The sequence below is a fragment of the Asterias amurensis genome, chromosome 5 (assembly GCF_032118995.1).
Source record: "Asterias amurensis chromosome 5, ASM3211899v1".
NCBI lineage: Eukaryota > Metazoa > Echinodermata > Asteroidea > Forcipulatida > Asteriidae > Asterias > Asterias amurensis.
Window position 1 is genome coordinate 21,829,155 of NC_092652.1, and position 14,666 is coordinate 21,843,820.

At 36.9% G+C, this 14,666-nt stretch overlaps 2 protein-coding genes across 2 annotated transcripts in view; both read right to left on the reverse strand.

Moving 5' to 3' along the window:
• The window catches only part of LOC139937271 (atrial natriuretic peptide receptor 1-like), a 29,028-nt gene extending 21,237 nt beyond the window's left edge, over positions 1 to 7,791 (reverse strand). The window contains exons 1-6 of the mRNA XM_071932371.1: positions 7,675 to 7,791; positions 6,052 to 6,187; positions 4,233 to 4,327; positions 2,742 to 2,892; positions 1,642 to 1,726; positions 258 to 372 (exon numbers count right to left, since the gene is read on the reverse strand). Of these exons, the coding sequence (XP_071788472.1) occupies positions 258 to 372; positions 1,642 to 1,726; positions 2,742 to 2,892; positions 4,233 to 4,327; positions 6,052 to 6,187; positions 7,675 to 7,785 (693 nt within the window). The 5' untranslated portion in view covers positions 7,786 to 7,791. The remainder of the gene's footprint in view (positions 1 to 257; positions 373 to 1,641; positions 1,727 to 2,741; positions 2,893 to 4,232; positions 4,328 to 6,051; positions 6,188 to 7,674) is intronic.
• Positions 7,792 to 7,838: 47 nt separating this feature from the next.
• On the reverse strand, positions 7,839 to 14,429 carry LOC139937321 (atrial natriuretic peptide receptor 3-like). Its single transcript, XM_071932425.1, has 3 exons — positions 13,775 to 14,429; positions 12,566 to 12,711; positions 7,839 to 7,871 (listed from the first exon to the last, which is right to left on the reverse strand). Exons 1-3 carry the CDS (start codon positions 14,427 to 14,429, stop codon positions 7,839 to 7,841), a joined length of 834 nt encoding a protein of 277 aa, XP_071788526.1.
• Positions 14,430 to 14,666: the final 237 nt, after the last annotated feature.

A 14,666-nucleotide genomic window follows, 5' to 3' on the forward strand; every position in this document is an offset into this window, starting at 1 on the left:
ATTCTGAAAAGAACTGTCCTGCTTTTTAACTATACGTAACTGGGCGAAGGTAGAAAGCGGCTGGGACTACTTCTTTAGCTTTAAGGGGATCGTTTATGATTTCACTAACTAATTGGAGTGGAGAAATAATGATTTTCTTTCTCTTTATATCCGTCGAAATGCAGGTTCATGTGAGTTTTAATTTCATTATTAACAAATAAATCATAATAAATACAAATATTTAAAAAATAAAATAAAATAAAATAATAAATTCTTACTATTGAGAATGAGCGGATTGAGGATGCAACCGACTTGGAAATATGATTAAAAACCAAATCCTTGTAGTGGATTTTCCATGACAGATTCGTCAGCTCGGAGTTCAACTTTATCTTCCTAAAAAGAAAAACACAATTCTTGATTTCATTTCCTATCTGGCTATCCTAAATATTTCAAAGACACCCTTTTAAAGGCAGTGGACACTATTGGTAATTACTCAAAATAATTATTGCCATAAAACCTTTCTTGGTGACGAGTAATGGGGAGAGGTTGATGGTATAAAACATTGTGAGAAACAGCTCCCTCTGAAGTGACCTAGTTTTGGAGAAAGAAGTCATTTTCCACGAATTTGATTTCGAGACCTCAAGTTTAGAACTTGAGGTCTCGAAATCAAGCATCTGAAAGCACACAACTTCGTATGACAAGGGTGTTTTATTCTTTCATAGTTATCTCGCAACTCCGATGACCGATTGAGCTCAAATTTTCACAGGTTTGTTATTTTATGCATATGTTGAGATACACCAATTATGAAGGCTAGTCCTTGACAATTACCAATAGTGTGCACTGCCTTTAAGAAATTGAGAATTATATGAAATCAGACTTTCGGGTAAAACACACTAATTTATGCTTGCTTTCTGAGGTCACGCAATCAAATTCGTGGAAAATTACTTCTTTCTCGAAAACTACGTTACTTCAGAAAGAGCCCTTTCTCACAATGTTGTTGACTATCAACAGCTCTCCATTACTCGTTACCAAGTAAGGTTTTATGCTAATAATTATTTTGAGCAATTACCAATAGCTAAGTGTTTACTGCCTTTAACTTATGATTTATTAAGCATACTGATCCCTCTGCTTCCACTTCGCATGTAGTATGGTCAAAGAGAATACAGGTTAAATGGATTCTGATTGGCACCACAAACAAAGCTATTAATAAAAAATAAAAAAAAAAGGCTTTGGAGCTTTTGCCTGTATAACTCCTGAAACGATAGACCAGGGTTTGTCCCTCATTTTCAAGTGAAAATAATAATAATAATAATAATACAAGGTATTTATAAAGCGCTCTAACTAACAGGGGAAAGTACCACAGCGCTGTACACACAAAAAAACAAAGAGCAAAGAATAAATAAAAGCAAGCAAATCAGGTGAACAGGTGGGTTTTGAGAGATTTCTTGAAGGCTGCTAGTGAGCTAGAGTGGCGGATGCTGTGAGGTAAATCATTCCAGAGTTTGGGGGCAGCAGCGTGGAAGCTTTTTTCACCAGTAGTGGTGAGTGTTTTGGGGATGGCAAGTAGTCTGGTGTAAAATTCTTTAAGTAAAATGCAGTACAATACAATAAGTACTAACTAATGGTGTACTTTATCATCTCATTATGCTAGCCTATGCTTACCTGTACAAAGCATACATCACACTGGAACAGATGAGTAATAGACATACTGGCACGATGGTCGATACCAACACAACAGTGTTATCCGCTGGTGACAAAAAAATAAGCACACACCACCTTCATTATATGCCATGGAAACAAGTGCATACATCAAAAATGCTACTTTAATCCCTTTTCGAAGATTTGTTTTGACATTGCGCCTGTATCAGAACCAGAATGTAGTATTCAATCAAAGCCCGACATACGTCCCCACCCCCCCCCCCCCCTGTGATGTGAAAAGAATGATTGGCTTGAAGACGGACTGAATTACATGGCAACAAGAACTACAATGATAATGGAAACAACGATCGACAACAATGACAACGACAGCGACAACGGCAACGGCACTGGCAACTACAACTACAACTACAACTGCGACTACGACGACGAGGACGACGACGACGACGACGCTGGCACCGCCACCGGGCACCGCCACCGCCACGACCGGGGCCGCATGCAATTATGTCCTCTGTGAAATACTATCCGGAGCATGTCCGCCGGACGGTTTTGCATTTGCAATCGTGTCCGCCCGAACGCTGCTGCATAAATTTGCATGCAGGTGTGTGCCTCCGTGCAAAACCGTCCATGCAATAAATTAAACGCCCTTGGTCGACTGAACACGTTTTTTTTACAAGCTCAGTACATGTCATGAATGACATGGGAAATGTTCGGCCGTTGGGTATTCGCTGCAATCATAAAATACGTGAATATTCATGTTGCATACGTTGGTTCAGTGCATGCACGCTCGCTTACGCGAGCACGTGTACAGCCATGTACAAGTCCGCCGGGCGGTTTTTGCATAGCCCCGGACACGATTGCATATGCAAAAGTGTCCGGAGCGGTCACAATTGCATCTGACACCGGCAATACAAACGGCAACGACAACTGCAACAGTAACAACAACAACAGCAACAGCAACAGCAACAGCAACAGCAGCAATAGCAACAACAACAGCAACAGCAACATCAACAGCAACACCAACACCACCAACAATAACAGCAATATCAGCATCAGCAGAACAGCAGCAAAAAATTAACAACTTTAACAATAACAACAACAACAACCTGTCTCGCATGCCGGATTCTCATCGTAGAAACCACATCCTGGTGAATCCCACGGAGCCACCAATCCGGGTCGGAGACCGTGAAATTGAACCCTTTTCACGGGATCAGTGAAAATGATTTTGCCGGTAGACTTATGATAATCTGCCACCACCTTGGAGAGAGAAGAGTAAAATGTGAATTAAAACAACAGAGGCTTATATCGACTTTAAATTAAATATTAGAGGGTATAGGCACGCTTTTTACCTGATAAAGACGCACTTAATTCATCCATTTGTGTTTGTTACCCGGTACAGCTTGTATTTGTATTCTGTTGTAATTCTCTATAGAGCGAAATGTTTAATTACTATGTGTTATGCACTATATAAGAATGGTTAATTATTATATACTATTATTAACTCTCTTTAGAATCGAGCTACTGCGATACACAAGTTTAGTTTTGTAATGCAAATAGAATTATCTGATAAATGGATTGTTATCTTACTAATGGATTCCTAATGGATTTCTTAAAAATATGGGGGGGGGGGATACAAGTCTCCAAGTAGTTTAAAACGCCACTGTATTCGATATTATTTCGAAATTTGAAACATTACGTTGAATGGATATAATAAATCTGTTTACCGACGAGGAATGTTTGCTTCAATCAAAAGGTCAAAGTCAATGAACACCATCAGAATTCAGGGGGAAAAAAAAAAAAAAAATGACCAGACCCAGCATTTGAAAAGTCATCTTATTCGATGCTTTAAGATGTTGACAAAATTTTCCCTCGAAGGATCTACAATAAAATGGCATATTTTAAGTGTGTTTAATAAGGACTCAATCTTTTTGACAATTAGTGCGCCACAAAGAGCTGGATTCGACCTCGGAGAACCTCTTTGGCTGCTCTTAGGTGATCTAATGGATAGCTATTATCTGTCTCACCTTGGGTACCTTTTGATCTTTCGCTAATCTCGAACTGCTCTGTTATATGGCATACAGACGATGTAATGTCATAGAGTGACTTAAATGTCAAATAACCAAACACAGGATGGTAGAGAAATTAAATGGTCCTCATTTGAGATTTTGTTTCAAAGTGGGTTTAAAACTCATCATGAAAGTTTGGAACACATTACAAATCTCTAGGCGGAGCGAAACTACAAATTAATAGCCCGAAAGTTTACTGTAGCTTTTTCCTATCTCTATTCGAACGTTATATAAGTATCTAAAATGTGATTGTATCGGTACTGTTTCGTAGTAAAATTTGGAACGTGACGTCATCGTACATCAACGTGTCTGTGCACCACAAAGAGCGAGGGCACTTTGGTGCTTTTGGAGTCTTGCTATGAAAAGGAAAGTTTGTAAGTTTGGAAAGCAAAAGCTCAAATCGATAGATGTGTGTGTACAACAAATAGTAAACCCCCCCCCCCAAAAAAAAAAAAAAAACATACATTCAGGCGTTCCTTTACAAAAAAAATAAAAATAAAAATAAAATAAAAATAAAATTGGGGTACATACCTCAAAAATACCCTTTTCTGTATCAGTCATGTCCCAAAGAGAATACACTGAAAGTCTGTCGCCGTTTTCAGTCATCTCCACGTCGCCAGCAATACCTTACACGAAATAAAAACATTTCATCGTTAGACTGGCAATGAGAGTAACATTTTCACTAAACGCACTGGACACGTTTGGTGTTATTGTGATAGACCAGTAATCTCACTTGGTGTATCCTAACATAAATTATGCAAAAAAAAAAAAAACCTAGTGTGTACATTTGGGCTAAATTGGTCATCGAAGTTGCAGGAAGAAAGTTAAGAGAAAAAACACCCTTGTTGCACAACTATGTGCTCTTCCAGATGCATTATAAAAGGTTTCAGCTGAATCATTTTATTATTTGAGTGAGAAATTACCTCTTTCTCAAAAACTAAGTAACTTCAGAGGGAAGTTGTCTAAAAAATATCGTATATAAAAAACGAAAATTTAAAATGGCAAAGTATTACTTTATATTTTTTCAAAGTGCACCCACAACACTTTCCAATTCAAATAAATTGATATCAAATAAAGGCTGAAAGTTAGACTAGTCTGGTCCATATACATGCTAGGAAGGGTGTACTTGTAATCATAAGAGCCTGGGAACTCGGACACAGAGGTTGTTGACGAAGGGTCCAGTACGTCGGAATTAGTGAGTTGAGAATATTGAGGAATTGTTCAAGTAGGTCATCCCTGATGGACAAGAATTATAACGGTGTGAAGCGCATTGATTTAATAAGTACAGGGTGGATTTCACACAGAGTTAAGACTAATCTTATCTCAAGTTTGGAAGAGTAATACTCGTCCTAGCTTAGAACTAGCCATACGTTTTTCATATCTCCAAGGATTAGTCCTAGGTTATGAATAGTCCTTACTTTTTTCCTTTTTCTTTTAAACTAAACTAAAATTAATTAAACCCCCGGTGTGGTGCCCTGAACATCTGACGTAACACTTCGAGGCTCGAGAATTACGCCAGAGAGTGGCCTCGAGCCTGCGTCGTTTTTTTTCTTCTGACGGTCACGTGGTATGGATGTACCATTGATCTCGCATCCTTTTAACAGTCAAATTCTACGTACACGTTTACGTATAAAACTTCATTATATCGATGTACATGTACCGATACAAGTACGCTGTATCCAATGATTTCGGTTTTGTGCAATCGACAGATGGATTGCATGTCATCATCAACTTCCATCAATATTATTTGATGATAAACAATGGAAAAGTATCCACTGCGCACGACTCTCCGACAATTGGGAGTTTTTTTAGCTGCACGCTATGCGAACAGAAATTGTTTTGTTTGAATCTCACGTTTTTAGCATACGTGAAGTAACCATATTTCACGTCAGATACGTACGTGCATACGTCATTCGTGAGGGTGAAATAAGCCCAAAGTGGTGACGTCACCTAGAAACAACATGACTGTTTTGACAATCACGTTCACGTTTTTGCTCGCGTAACGTGCAGCTAACTGCACGTTATGCGAACAAAATACGTAAGCGTCAGAAAATTGTATGGTTGAAATCCCGCGTTTTTAGCATACGTGAAGTTACCATTTTTCACCTAATACGTGAGCATAAAATAATACTTAAGTGCTGACGTCACCTAGAAACAACACAATTTCTTGACGTTCACGTGTTTGCTCGCGGAACGTGCGGCTAAACCTCGCTTCTAATGAAAGCATTTCACGCGTGCCTATTCATCAAAGATGGCGGCCAATGACGTCATGTGTAATCCTCCCTATCCTTGCGGGTAAGGACAAGGGACCAGTCTACATGAGCGGTATCTACGAACCAAGTAGTATTACCTTTGAATGTTCGGTTCCACATCTTCTTCCTTAGAGCGCGACCATCCCTGATGTTACCTCCCTCGTGTATCGTCTCATTGATCGCAAGAGAGTAGAGTATGAGGGCGTCGTGAAAAGAATCATCGAAGAAATTGGCCTGGTCGATAGGGGAAACAAGGAAGAGGGAAATGGCGCTCATAATTGAAACAAATTAGATAACAATGTAGTGCTTTCATTTCTGACCCTGTTTCCTAAACGATGTTATAGCTGGAAATAATTGATTGGTTGGTTGGAACGGATGGTGTATAGTGGGTCCGTTTCCCATATTAACTTAATAGGATGCGTATCAACTGCTTGTATTGGTGAATATTATTAGCCGTAGATAGAAGGTGTGTGGTGTATTACCCGCAAGCAACGGGAAGATTTGTGGAATAGCGTTGTCAGTCATTTAAATGGGCTCCGAAAACCCACTTTTCCCCCTATAGTCTGTAGCTGGTCGACATTGTCCTTGTACTGTTTTTTGTTTTCCCTTTTTCAGCGCCTTGCATCCTTTGGCAATTTAGCGCTAAAGACAGTTTATTTCTTTTTATTATATTTCCCATAGGAATTTGCTGCTGGGAATTTGATAAAAATTAGAACCAAACTGATCCAGTCGAACATCGACATCGGTACGTAGCTCAAGCATTTGCTTCTTTAATCACATTTTATTTAATGTACCAAGGCAAAGAAAACAATGTTGCGTATCATGTAGCTGAATAACAGCTGTTAAAACACTGCTTGACAAAACAAACAGAACATGTTCAGAGTCAGCCGCAAATTCAAGAACTTGTGGATGGATTAAAATCTTTTCGCGATGAAACAAACTGAGGATCCATACAACAGAACAAACATCACGCCTACTCATAGGTAACCAGGTGCATCTAATGCTTCACAAGCATCAAGGAAACAGAGATGAAGAAAACAAAAATCACAAAAAGGAATGAAATGTTGTGGTATCTGAAATGATCTTGAATTTACAATAGGAAGGACGAGCTACTGATGTATCGTGCTCGATCAATTTAATTTAGCTGTTATCGCTTCCCTTATTATAATTGCCGATAGGCACGCAGTAGGCCTATACATGATGTACGCGTTAATTATTGACTTTTGATTACATTAATATGGTACTAAGGGACGTATCACACACAGAAGAAGATGTTTCTGGGAGAACAAAGTGAAAATCAGGTGCAAAAATCCAGCAGAAAAGAGGGGACAGACGTTTCTAACCATTTTTGCTTAAGCCCAGCCAACAAGGGGAAGGGATATATTTTGCTGCTCAAACCAAGAAAAAAGGAAGAGGGGATAAATTTGGTTATCCCTTGAAACTCAGAAATGAAAAAATGTGCGACATAATATTGCTTACAAATACGTGAAATTTATCATTTTTTTAATGTTTGCCTATTGAACAATTGGATTCAGCAATTCGTAAAATCGAGAGCATATTTTTCACAATTTTGAGAAGAAAATGATGTTGCTCTACAATTCTGTTTTGATATAATTTTGTAAATTTGAAAAAATAACCAAAAATAAAAATAAATGCAGTTAAAAATGCCTCTTTTAATTTCAACATTCTTTAATAGTGAAACTGAACTTTTGGGCCCTAACCTCATTTCCAGCATCGGGAACGTAATTGTAGTCTCTCTTCATCCGCATGTTCACCTCGTTTTGAAATTTAACGTAATCGGCAGTTTTGGGTTCGTACAGACGGATCGTCATTAGTGATTGATAAGCTTCTTTCAACTTCTCGTCGTATTCATCACCCTGTTTTATTAATGAGAAAGAATCAAGTCAAAGTAGAGGGTCTACGGAGAGACAAAGAAACAAATAAAATAGCACCAATTCCACAATAAAAGCTCAATATCCATAAAGCAATAGCACCAATACTGAAGTAACCAAAAAGTAATGAAGTAATCCAAAAATAATGTCAACATTTGAAAACACCGTATTATTTAGATAACCGCACAGAGAGCGTTCTAAAAAAAATACACAATATAAATTTGCTATACAGCTTGATCAGATTTCCATTAGTGTTAGTATTTTTATTTATTTATATTTTTTTTTAAATATCATCCTACAAAAGGTACAACCCCCATTCCCATCGCCAGCTCAATCCTTCAAACCAATAATAATAATAATAATAATAATAATAATAATAATAATAATAATAATAATAATAATAATAATAATAATAATAATAATGATAATGATAATGATAATGATAATGATAATGATAATGATAATGATAATGATAATGATAATGATAATGATAATGATAATGATAATGATAATGATAATGATAATGATAATGATAATGATAATGATAATGATAATGATAATGATAATGATAATGATAATGATAATGATAATGATAATGATAATGATAATGATAATGATAATGATAATGATAATGATAATGATAATGATAATGATAATGATAATGATAATGATAATGATAATGATAATGATAATGATAATGATAATGATAATGATAATGATAATGATAATGATAATGATAATGATAATGATAATGATAATGATAATGATAATGATAATGATAATGATAATGATAATGATAATGATAATGATAATGATAATGATAATGATAATGATAATGATAATGATAATGATAATGATAATGATAATGATAATGATAATGATAATGATAATGATAATGATAATGATAATGATAATGATAATGATAATGATAATGATAATGATAATGATAATGATAATGATAATGATAATGATAATGATAATGATAATGATAATGATAATGATAATGATAATGATAATGATAATGATAATGATAATGATAATGATAATGATAATGATAATGATAATGATAATGATAATGATAATGATAATGATAATGATAATGATAATGATAATGATAATGATAATGATAATGATAATGATAATGATAATGATAATGATAATGATAATGATAATGATAATGATAATGATAATGATAATGATAATGATAATGATAATGATAATGATAATGATAATGATAATGATAATGATAATAAAAATGATAATGATAATGATAATGATAATGATAATGATAATGATAATGATAATGATAATGATAATGATAATGATAATGATAATGATAATGATAATGATAATGATAATGATAATGATAATGATAATGATAATGATAATGATAATGATAATGATAATGATAATGATAATGATAATGATAATGATAATGATAATGATAATGATAATGATAATGATAATGATAATGATAATGATAATGATAATGATAATGATAATGATAATGATAATGATAATGATAATGATAATGATAATGATAATGATAATGATAATGATAATGATAATAATAATAATAATAATAATAATTTTACCAAATAAATGGACAAAATTAAGCACTATCAGTAATGCTAAGTACTTAGGCCCTACTTTGATGTACGTTCATCGAAATCGTTTGCCCATAACCTGTGTATTTGTGAATCTTATTGGCGGCACACACAACTGGAATTGGACAGTCAGTTGTATGTGGGAGTCAACAAATAGGCAGCTTATAACACGCGCATTTGCACAATCCCATCATCAATAAGCAGACCCGATTAAAGGCCCGGTCACACAGGCCCCGATAACGAGAACGAAAACGATAACGATAAAAATGCACGCTCGCGATTGGCTGATTTGCTCCTTTGCAGAAAACGCCCACGTCATTCAACCAATCGAAGGCGTGCATTTTTATCGTTATCGTTTTCGTTCTCGTTATCGGGGCCTGTGTGACCGGGCCTTAAGGGCTCACGTTGTCATGGTAACAAGTACTAAGATTTGAGCCAAATTGTCTGCACGCACTTGTAGGCTTTAGATGAAGATTTCCTCCACAATGGTATATAGGTTGAAACACGGCTATTCTCAAATTCTATCTATTAAATCCCCGCGGGGACATCTCTTGTTCCTTCTTTTGTCCCCGTTATGGACTTCCATAGAGCAACCCAGTCTTAAAGGCAGTGGACACTATTGGTAATTGCTCAAAATAATTATCAGCATAAAACCTCACTTGGTAACGAGTAATGGGGAGAGGTTGATAGTAAAAAGCATTGTGAGAAATAGCTCCCTATGAAGTGACGTATAGTTTACGAGAAAGAAGCAATTTTCCACGAGTTTGATTTCGAGACCTCAAGTTTAGAATTTGAGGTCTCAAAATCAAGCAACTAAAAGCACACAACTTCGTGTGACAAGGGTGTTATTTTTCTTTCATAGTTATCTCGCCACTCAAACGACCAATATGGAGCGCAAATTTTCACAGGTTTGTTATTTTATGTTTTGAGATACACCAACTGAGGAGACTGGTCTTTGACAATTACCAATAGTGTGCAGTGTCTTTAAAGGCACTGAACTATTGGTAACTACTCAAAATAGTTGTAAGCAACTTACTTGGCAGTGAGCAATGGAGTGTTCATAGTATAACACATTGTGAGAGACAGCCAAATCCTCACTGAAATATTTGAAATGAATAAGAGACCTCAGCTGAGGTCTGGAAATCAAGGCATCTGAAAGCACTCAACTTTGCGACACGTGTGTTTTTTTCAACCATTATTTTCTCGCAACTTCGACGACCAATGGAGTTCAAATTTTCACTGGTGTTTTGTTTTATGCATGTTGAGATACACTTCAATACTGGTATTTGACTATGTCCAAACTAGTCCAGTGCCTGCGTATAATATAAGGAAAACCGTTCACTTTCACTGCGTATTTTGTGTGGATAATTGGCCTATACACTTGTCTACCATCTTTCTCACCATTATGCATTTTATAGCAAATGGTTTAAAATGTTTTTCATGGACCAACTTTCCCGATCTAAGGCAACGTAACCCTTTAAACAGTACGATGCTGGTTTTACCGTTCTCCGTTCAAGTTGTGTATGTCGTCTGGAAAAATATATTTATATTTTGTCTGGAACGATTTGTGACCCAATGTAATGTAATTTATGACAATTACGCCCAGACAAAAGAAAGTAAAATCGAAATGAATACACCCCCATAATTGCAGTTGTAGTAAATGTATTGAAGTTGGAAGTAGATCACGAAGGTTTCTGTAATTCGATTAGATCCCGGGAAAAATGGTAAATCAGTTACCGTTTCTTTCTTCTTGGTACAATTAATGAAGGTGCTGTAATACACACTTGAGGTCTCGAAATCAAATTCGTGGACAATTACTTTTTTTCTCGAAAACTACGTCACTTCAGAGGGAGCCGTTTCTCACAATGTTTTATACTTTCAACATCTCCCCATTACTCGTTACCAAGTAAGTTTTTTTGCTCATAATTATGTTGAGTAATTACCAATAGTGTCCACTGCCTTGAATGTCTTTTATCGTACACTGGATCAAGCTACAGCTGTAGTGAGTGGTATTTGGCTTTAAGTGTAAGTAATTGTTGATGATTTAAAACAGAATATGCTGTCCATCTAGGAATGGTTTGTCCAAATTGTCTTTAGGTTTGTAAACTTACCTGTATCAAGGAAACTTAAGACGTGGGGCCGATTTCAAAAGGAGCTAAGATAAATCTCGAACTGCAATAACATATATAAGCAAAGTGTTTCTATAGCACAAATCTCTTCATGTAATTTGACTTGAGCTGTTTTGTGCGTTGATTTTGACCCAAGGAGCGACCGACTTTTCCTTTCACTTGTCCCAATTTAAGTGCAGTTTGAAGGGACATCATAATTCGCTATCACGAGCGCTTAATTATAAGTACGTCTAATGCGATGTCGTAAAAAAACAAACACGTATTTTTGTTGTGAAAACTATACAGGTGCCTCAGCACAAAGAGACAAATTGTAGTAGGCCTATATACTGTGATAGTCAGAAATGGTCTGAAGTCGAGAATCTTGGCAACATGCAGTGAACTCCCCTAGATTATTATGATTTTTCTCAAATGGAAACAAAACAAAATGGGTTAAAGCCATTGGACCCTTTCGGTTCAGAAAAAAAAAGTTCACAGATTTGCAAATAAATTACAGGGTTTACAGAAGGTAGTGGTGAAAGACTTCTCTAGAAATGTTATTCCATGAAATGCTTTACTTTTTGAGAAAACAGCAAAACGATATCAATTCTCGTTAACGAGAATTACGGATTCATTTTAAACACATGTCATGACACGGCAAAAACGCGCGGAAGCAAGGATGGGTTTTCCCGTTATTTTCTCCCGACTCCGATGACCGATTGAGCCTAAATTTTCACAGGTGTGTTATTTGATATGGAAGCTGTGGTACACGAAGTGTGGGCCTTGGACATAACTGTTTACCGAAAGGGTCCAATGGCTTTTAATAATCCATGACATTGCATAATATTTTTTACAACCTAGGAAGCGGCAGTCGTCATAAAGCGCCTTATGACTGTACCCCAATGCACAGTAAACAAAATTAAGAAAATATCTACAAACAAGAGACAGAAATAATTAAAAGCATGAATAAGAAAGAAAAAATAAATAACAAGATTTTAAAATACTGACCTGATTCCAGGAGTCATCACCAAAGTCGCCGGTATTGTTGAACGGATGGTAGCTGATGAAGACGTAATTACCCGAAATCATTTTAAGGTCATAAGCGGTTTTCATTAATTTTCGGACGGTGTCTCCATCGGCACTTATGAAGATAACTGAAAGAGAAGCAAACAAAAAATACAAAGAATTAACGAACTTGCAGGGCTTTAAATTACACTCAACACAAATACATATCAACACCCAAAACAGTTAGTTATTGTTAACAAGAAAATCCGTTAAAGCGCTGAACACCTTTGGTTATTGTCAAAATTCAGTATGCTCACTTGGTGTATCCAACTTACATGCATACTAATAATAACTAATGTGAATGTTTGGATCAGTCGATCAGGGCCCAATTTCATGGCTCTGCTTACCGTAAGCACAGAATCGGCGCTTACGGAAGCATTCTGTGCTTACGGCAAGTGTACTTCACGGGTTAGCGGCGAATTAATTTGGCTTCTGCGCGTGCGTTCTTCACGTTACTATAGGCATTCTACGCTTACAAGGCTAGCACAGAAATTCGGCGCTTGCACGTAAGCGGGGAATCGCGATCGTAAGCGCATAATTCGGAGGTAAGCAGAGCCATGAAATTTGGCCCAAGTTTCAAGAGAAAAATGAAATGAACAACATCAATGTTGATGCATAAATTTGTGTGCTTTCAGTGCCTAATAAAAGGGTTCAGGCCTGAAGTATTTTGATATTTGACTGGTGAGCAATAACCTTACCCAAAAGGTACGTTACTGCAGGGAGCCGTTTCTCACTATGTTTTATATAACCAACAGCTCTCCATTGCTCGTTACAGAGTAAGTTGTTAATGCTATAGTATAACAATACTTTGGAGTAATTACAAATATTGTCCAATGCCTTGAAGCACGCGGACATAATTGTCAAAGACCAGCATTCAAAAGGTTCGGGCAAGCTTTTGTATAAAGCAACCTTAAGGTCAGCAAACCCTTGTACCATTGGACCTTGCAAATCCATTCAGAACTGTTGTATGGGTGTTCGCTGGCTCTTACGTAACAATGCAAAAAGCTTGCCCCAAATCTTGTGAATCAGCAACTTGGAATTCAAACTGAAGTGATAATATTTGTGACCAAGCACGCCTCTGTACATACCTGTCTCTATGGTACAATACAGTATTCAAATCTAATACGCAAAATCTCATTGATGTAACCTTACTTCTTGAGACAAACTCTGCTTCTTCTAAAGCCTCTTCAATCTCACCCGCCTCAACTAAATGCTCGTGTGCATCCACCCCACTAATGTGAATTGTGTGTTCGAGTCCCTTAGCGAAGCCGATATAATTATCATCATACAAAATCATGCACGTCTTCCACTTGAACTCTTCGAACAGTGCCACAACAAAGTCATATAGTGCAGTAATCTCATGAGACATCCTAGTGAGTGTTGGAAATCTTGCTTTATCATCTAAAATAGAAGAGTCCGAACTCAGCGAGATAACCGGTATGTTCCACGACGCGGATAGATCAGCAACGGCGACTAGGGCATCGTTGCAGGGCGGCCCGAAGAAGGCCCAGGCGTCCCCACTAGTGTATGCCTCAACGGCCACGGCCACATCGCCTCGAATGGGTTCAGAACACCCGTCGTAGGAGTAGGTACATCTGAAGGTGAAATTTGCGTATGATTGATCCTTCACCAGATGGGCTATCTGTTCCAAGGCAATATCTATAGCTGGTTTGATACGGATGGGTGACAGTAACAAAGACGAGGAGTTCTCTCCCAAAATTATACATATCGGCAACTCAGTACCGACTGCAGTCAATGTAAACTGACTGAAGATAAGAAGCCAAAACGGACAGAGATAACATAACATGCTGCGATGCCGTTTACGCCGTAATAAAATACCATTACCCTCATCAAGTGCATTCTGTTTTCAAACCCAATAATAATTTCATTTATAGTTGGCCCAGTTCACCTGACGTCAACACCACATCAATTAGGTCGCATGCGTGTTCGACCACTGGGGCCCATTAAGATGCGCGAATTTGGACCAATCGATCCCAAACTTCCACAGGTTTGTCAGTATATGAATATGGTGGATTACATAAAG

Excerpts from the sequence above, each read along its gene's own strand:
- LOC139937321 (XM_071932425.1), bottom strand. The coding sequence starts at position 14,429 with ATGTTATGTTATCTCTGTCCGTTTTGGCTTCTTATCTTCAGTCAGTTT. Across the intron at positions 12,712-13,774 it reads AGCAGAGTTTGTCTCAAGAA|TTATCTTCATAAGTGCCGAT; the intron begins GTAAGGTTACAT and ends CTTCTCTTTCAG. Across the intron at positions 7,872-12,565 it reads GTGATGACTCCTGGAATCAG|ACCCTCTACTTTGACTTGAT; the intron begins GTCAGTATTTTA and ends GTCTCTCCGTAG.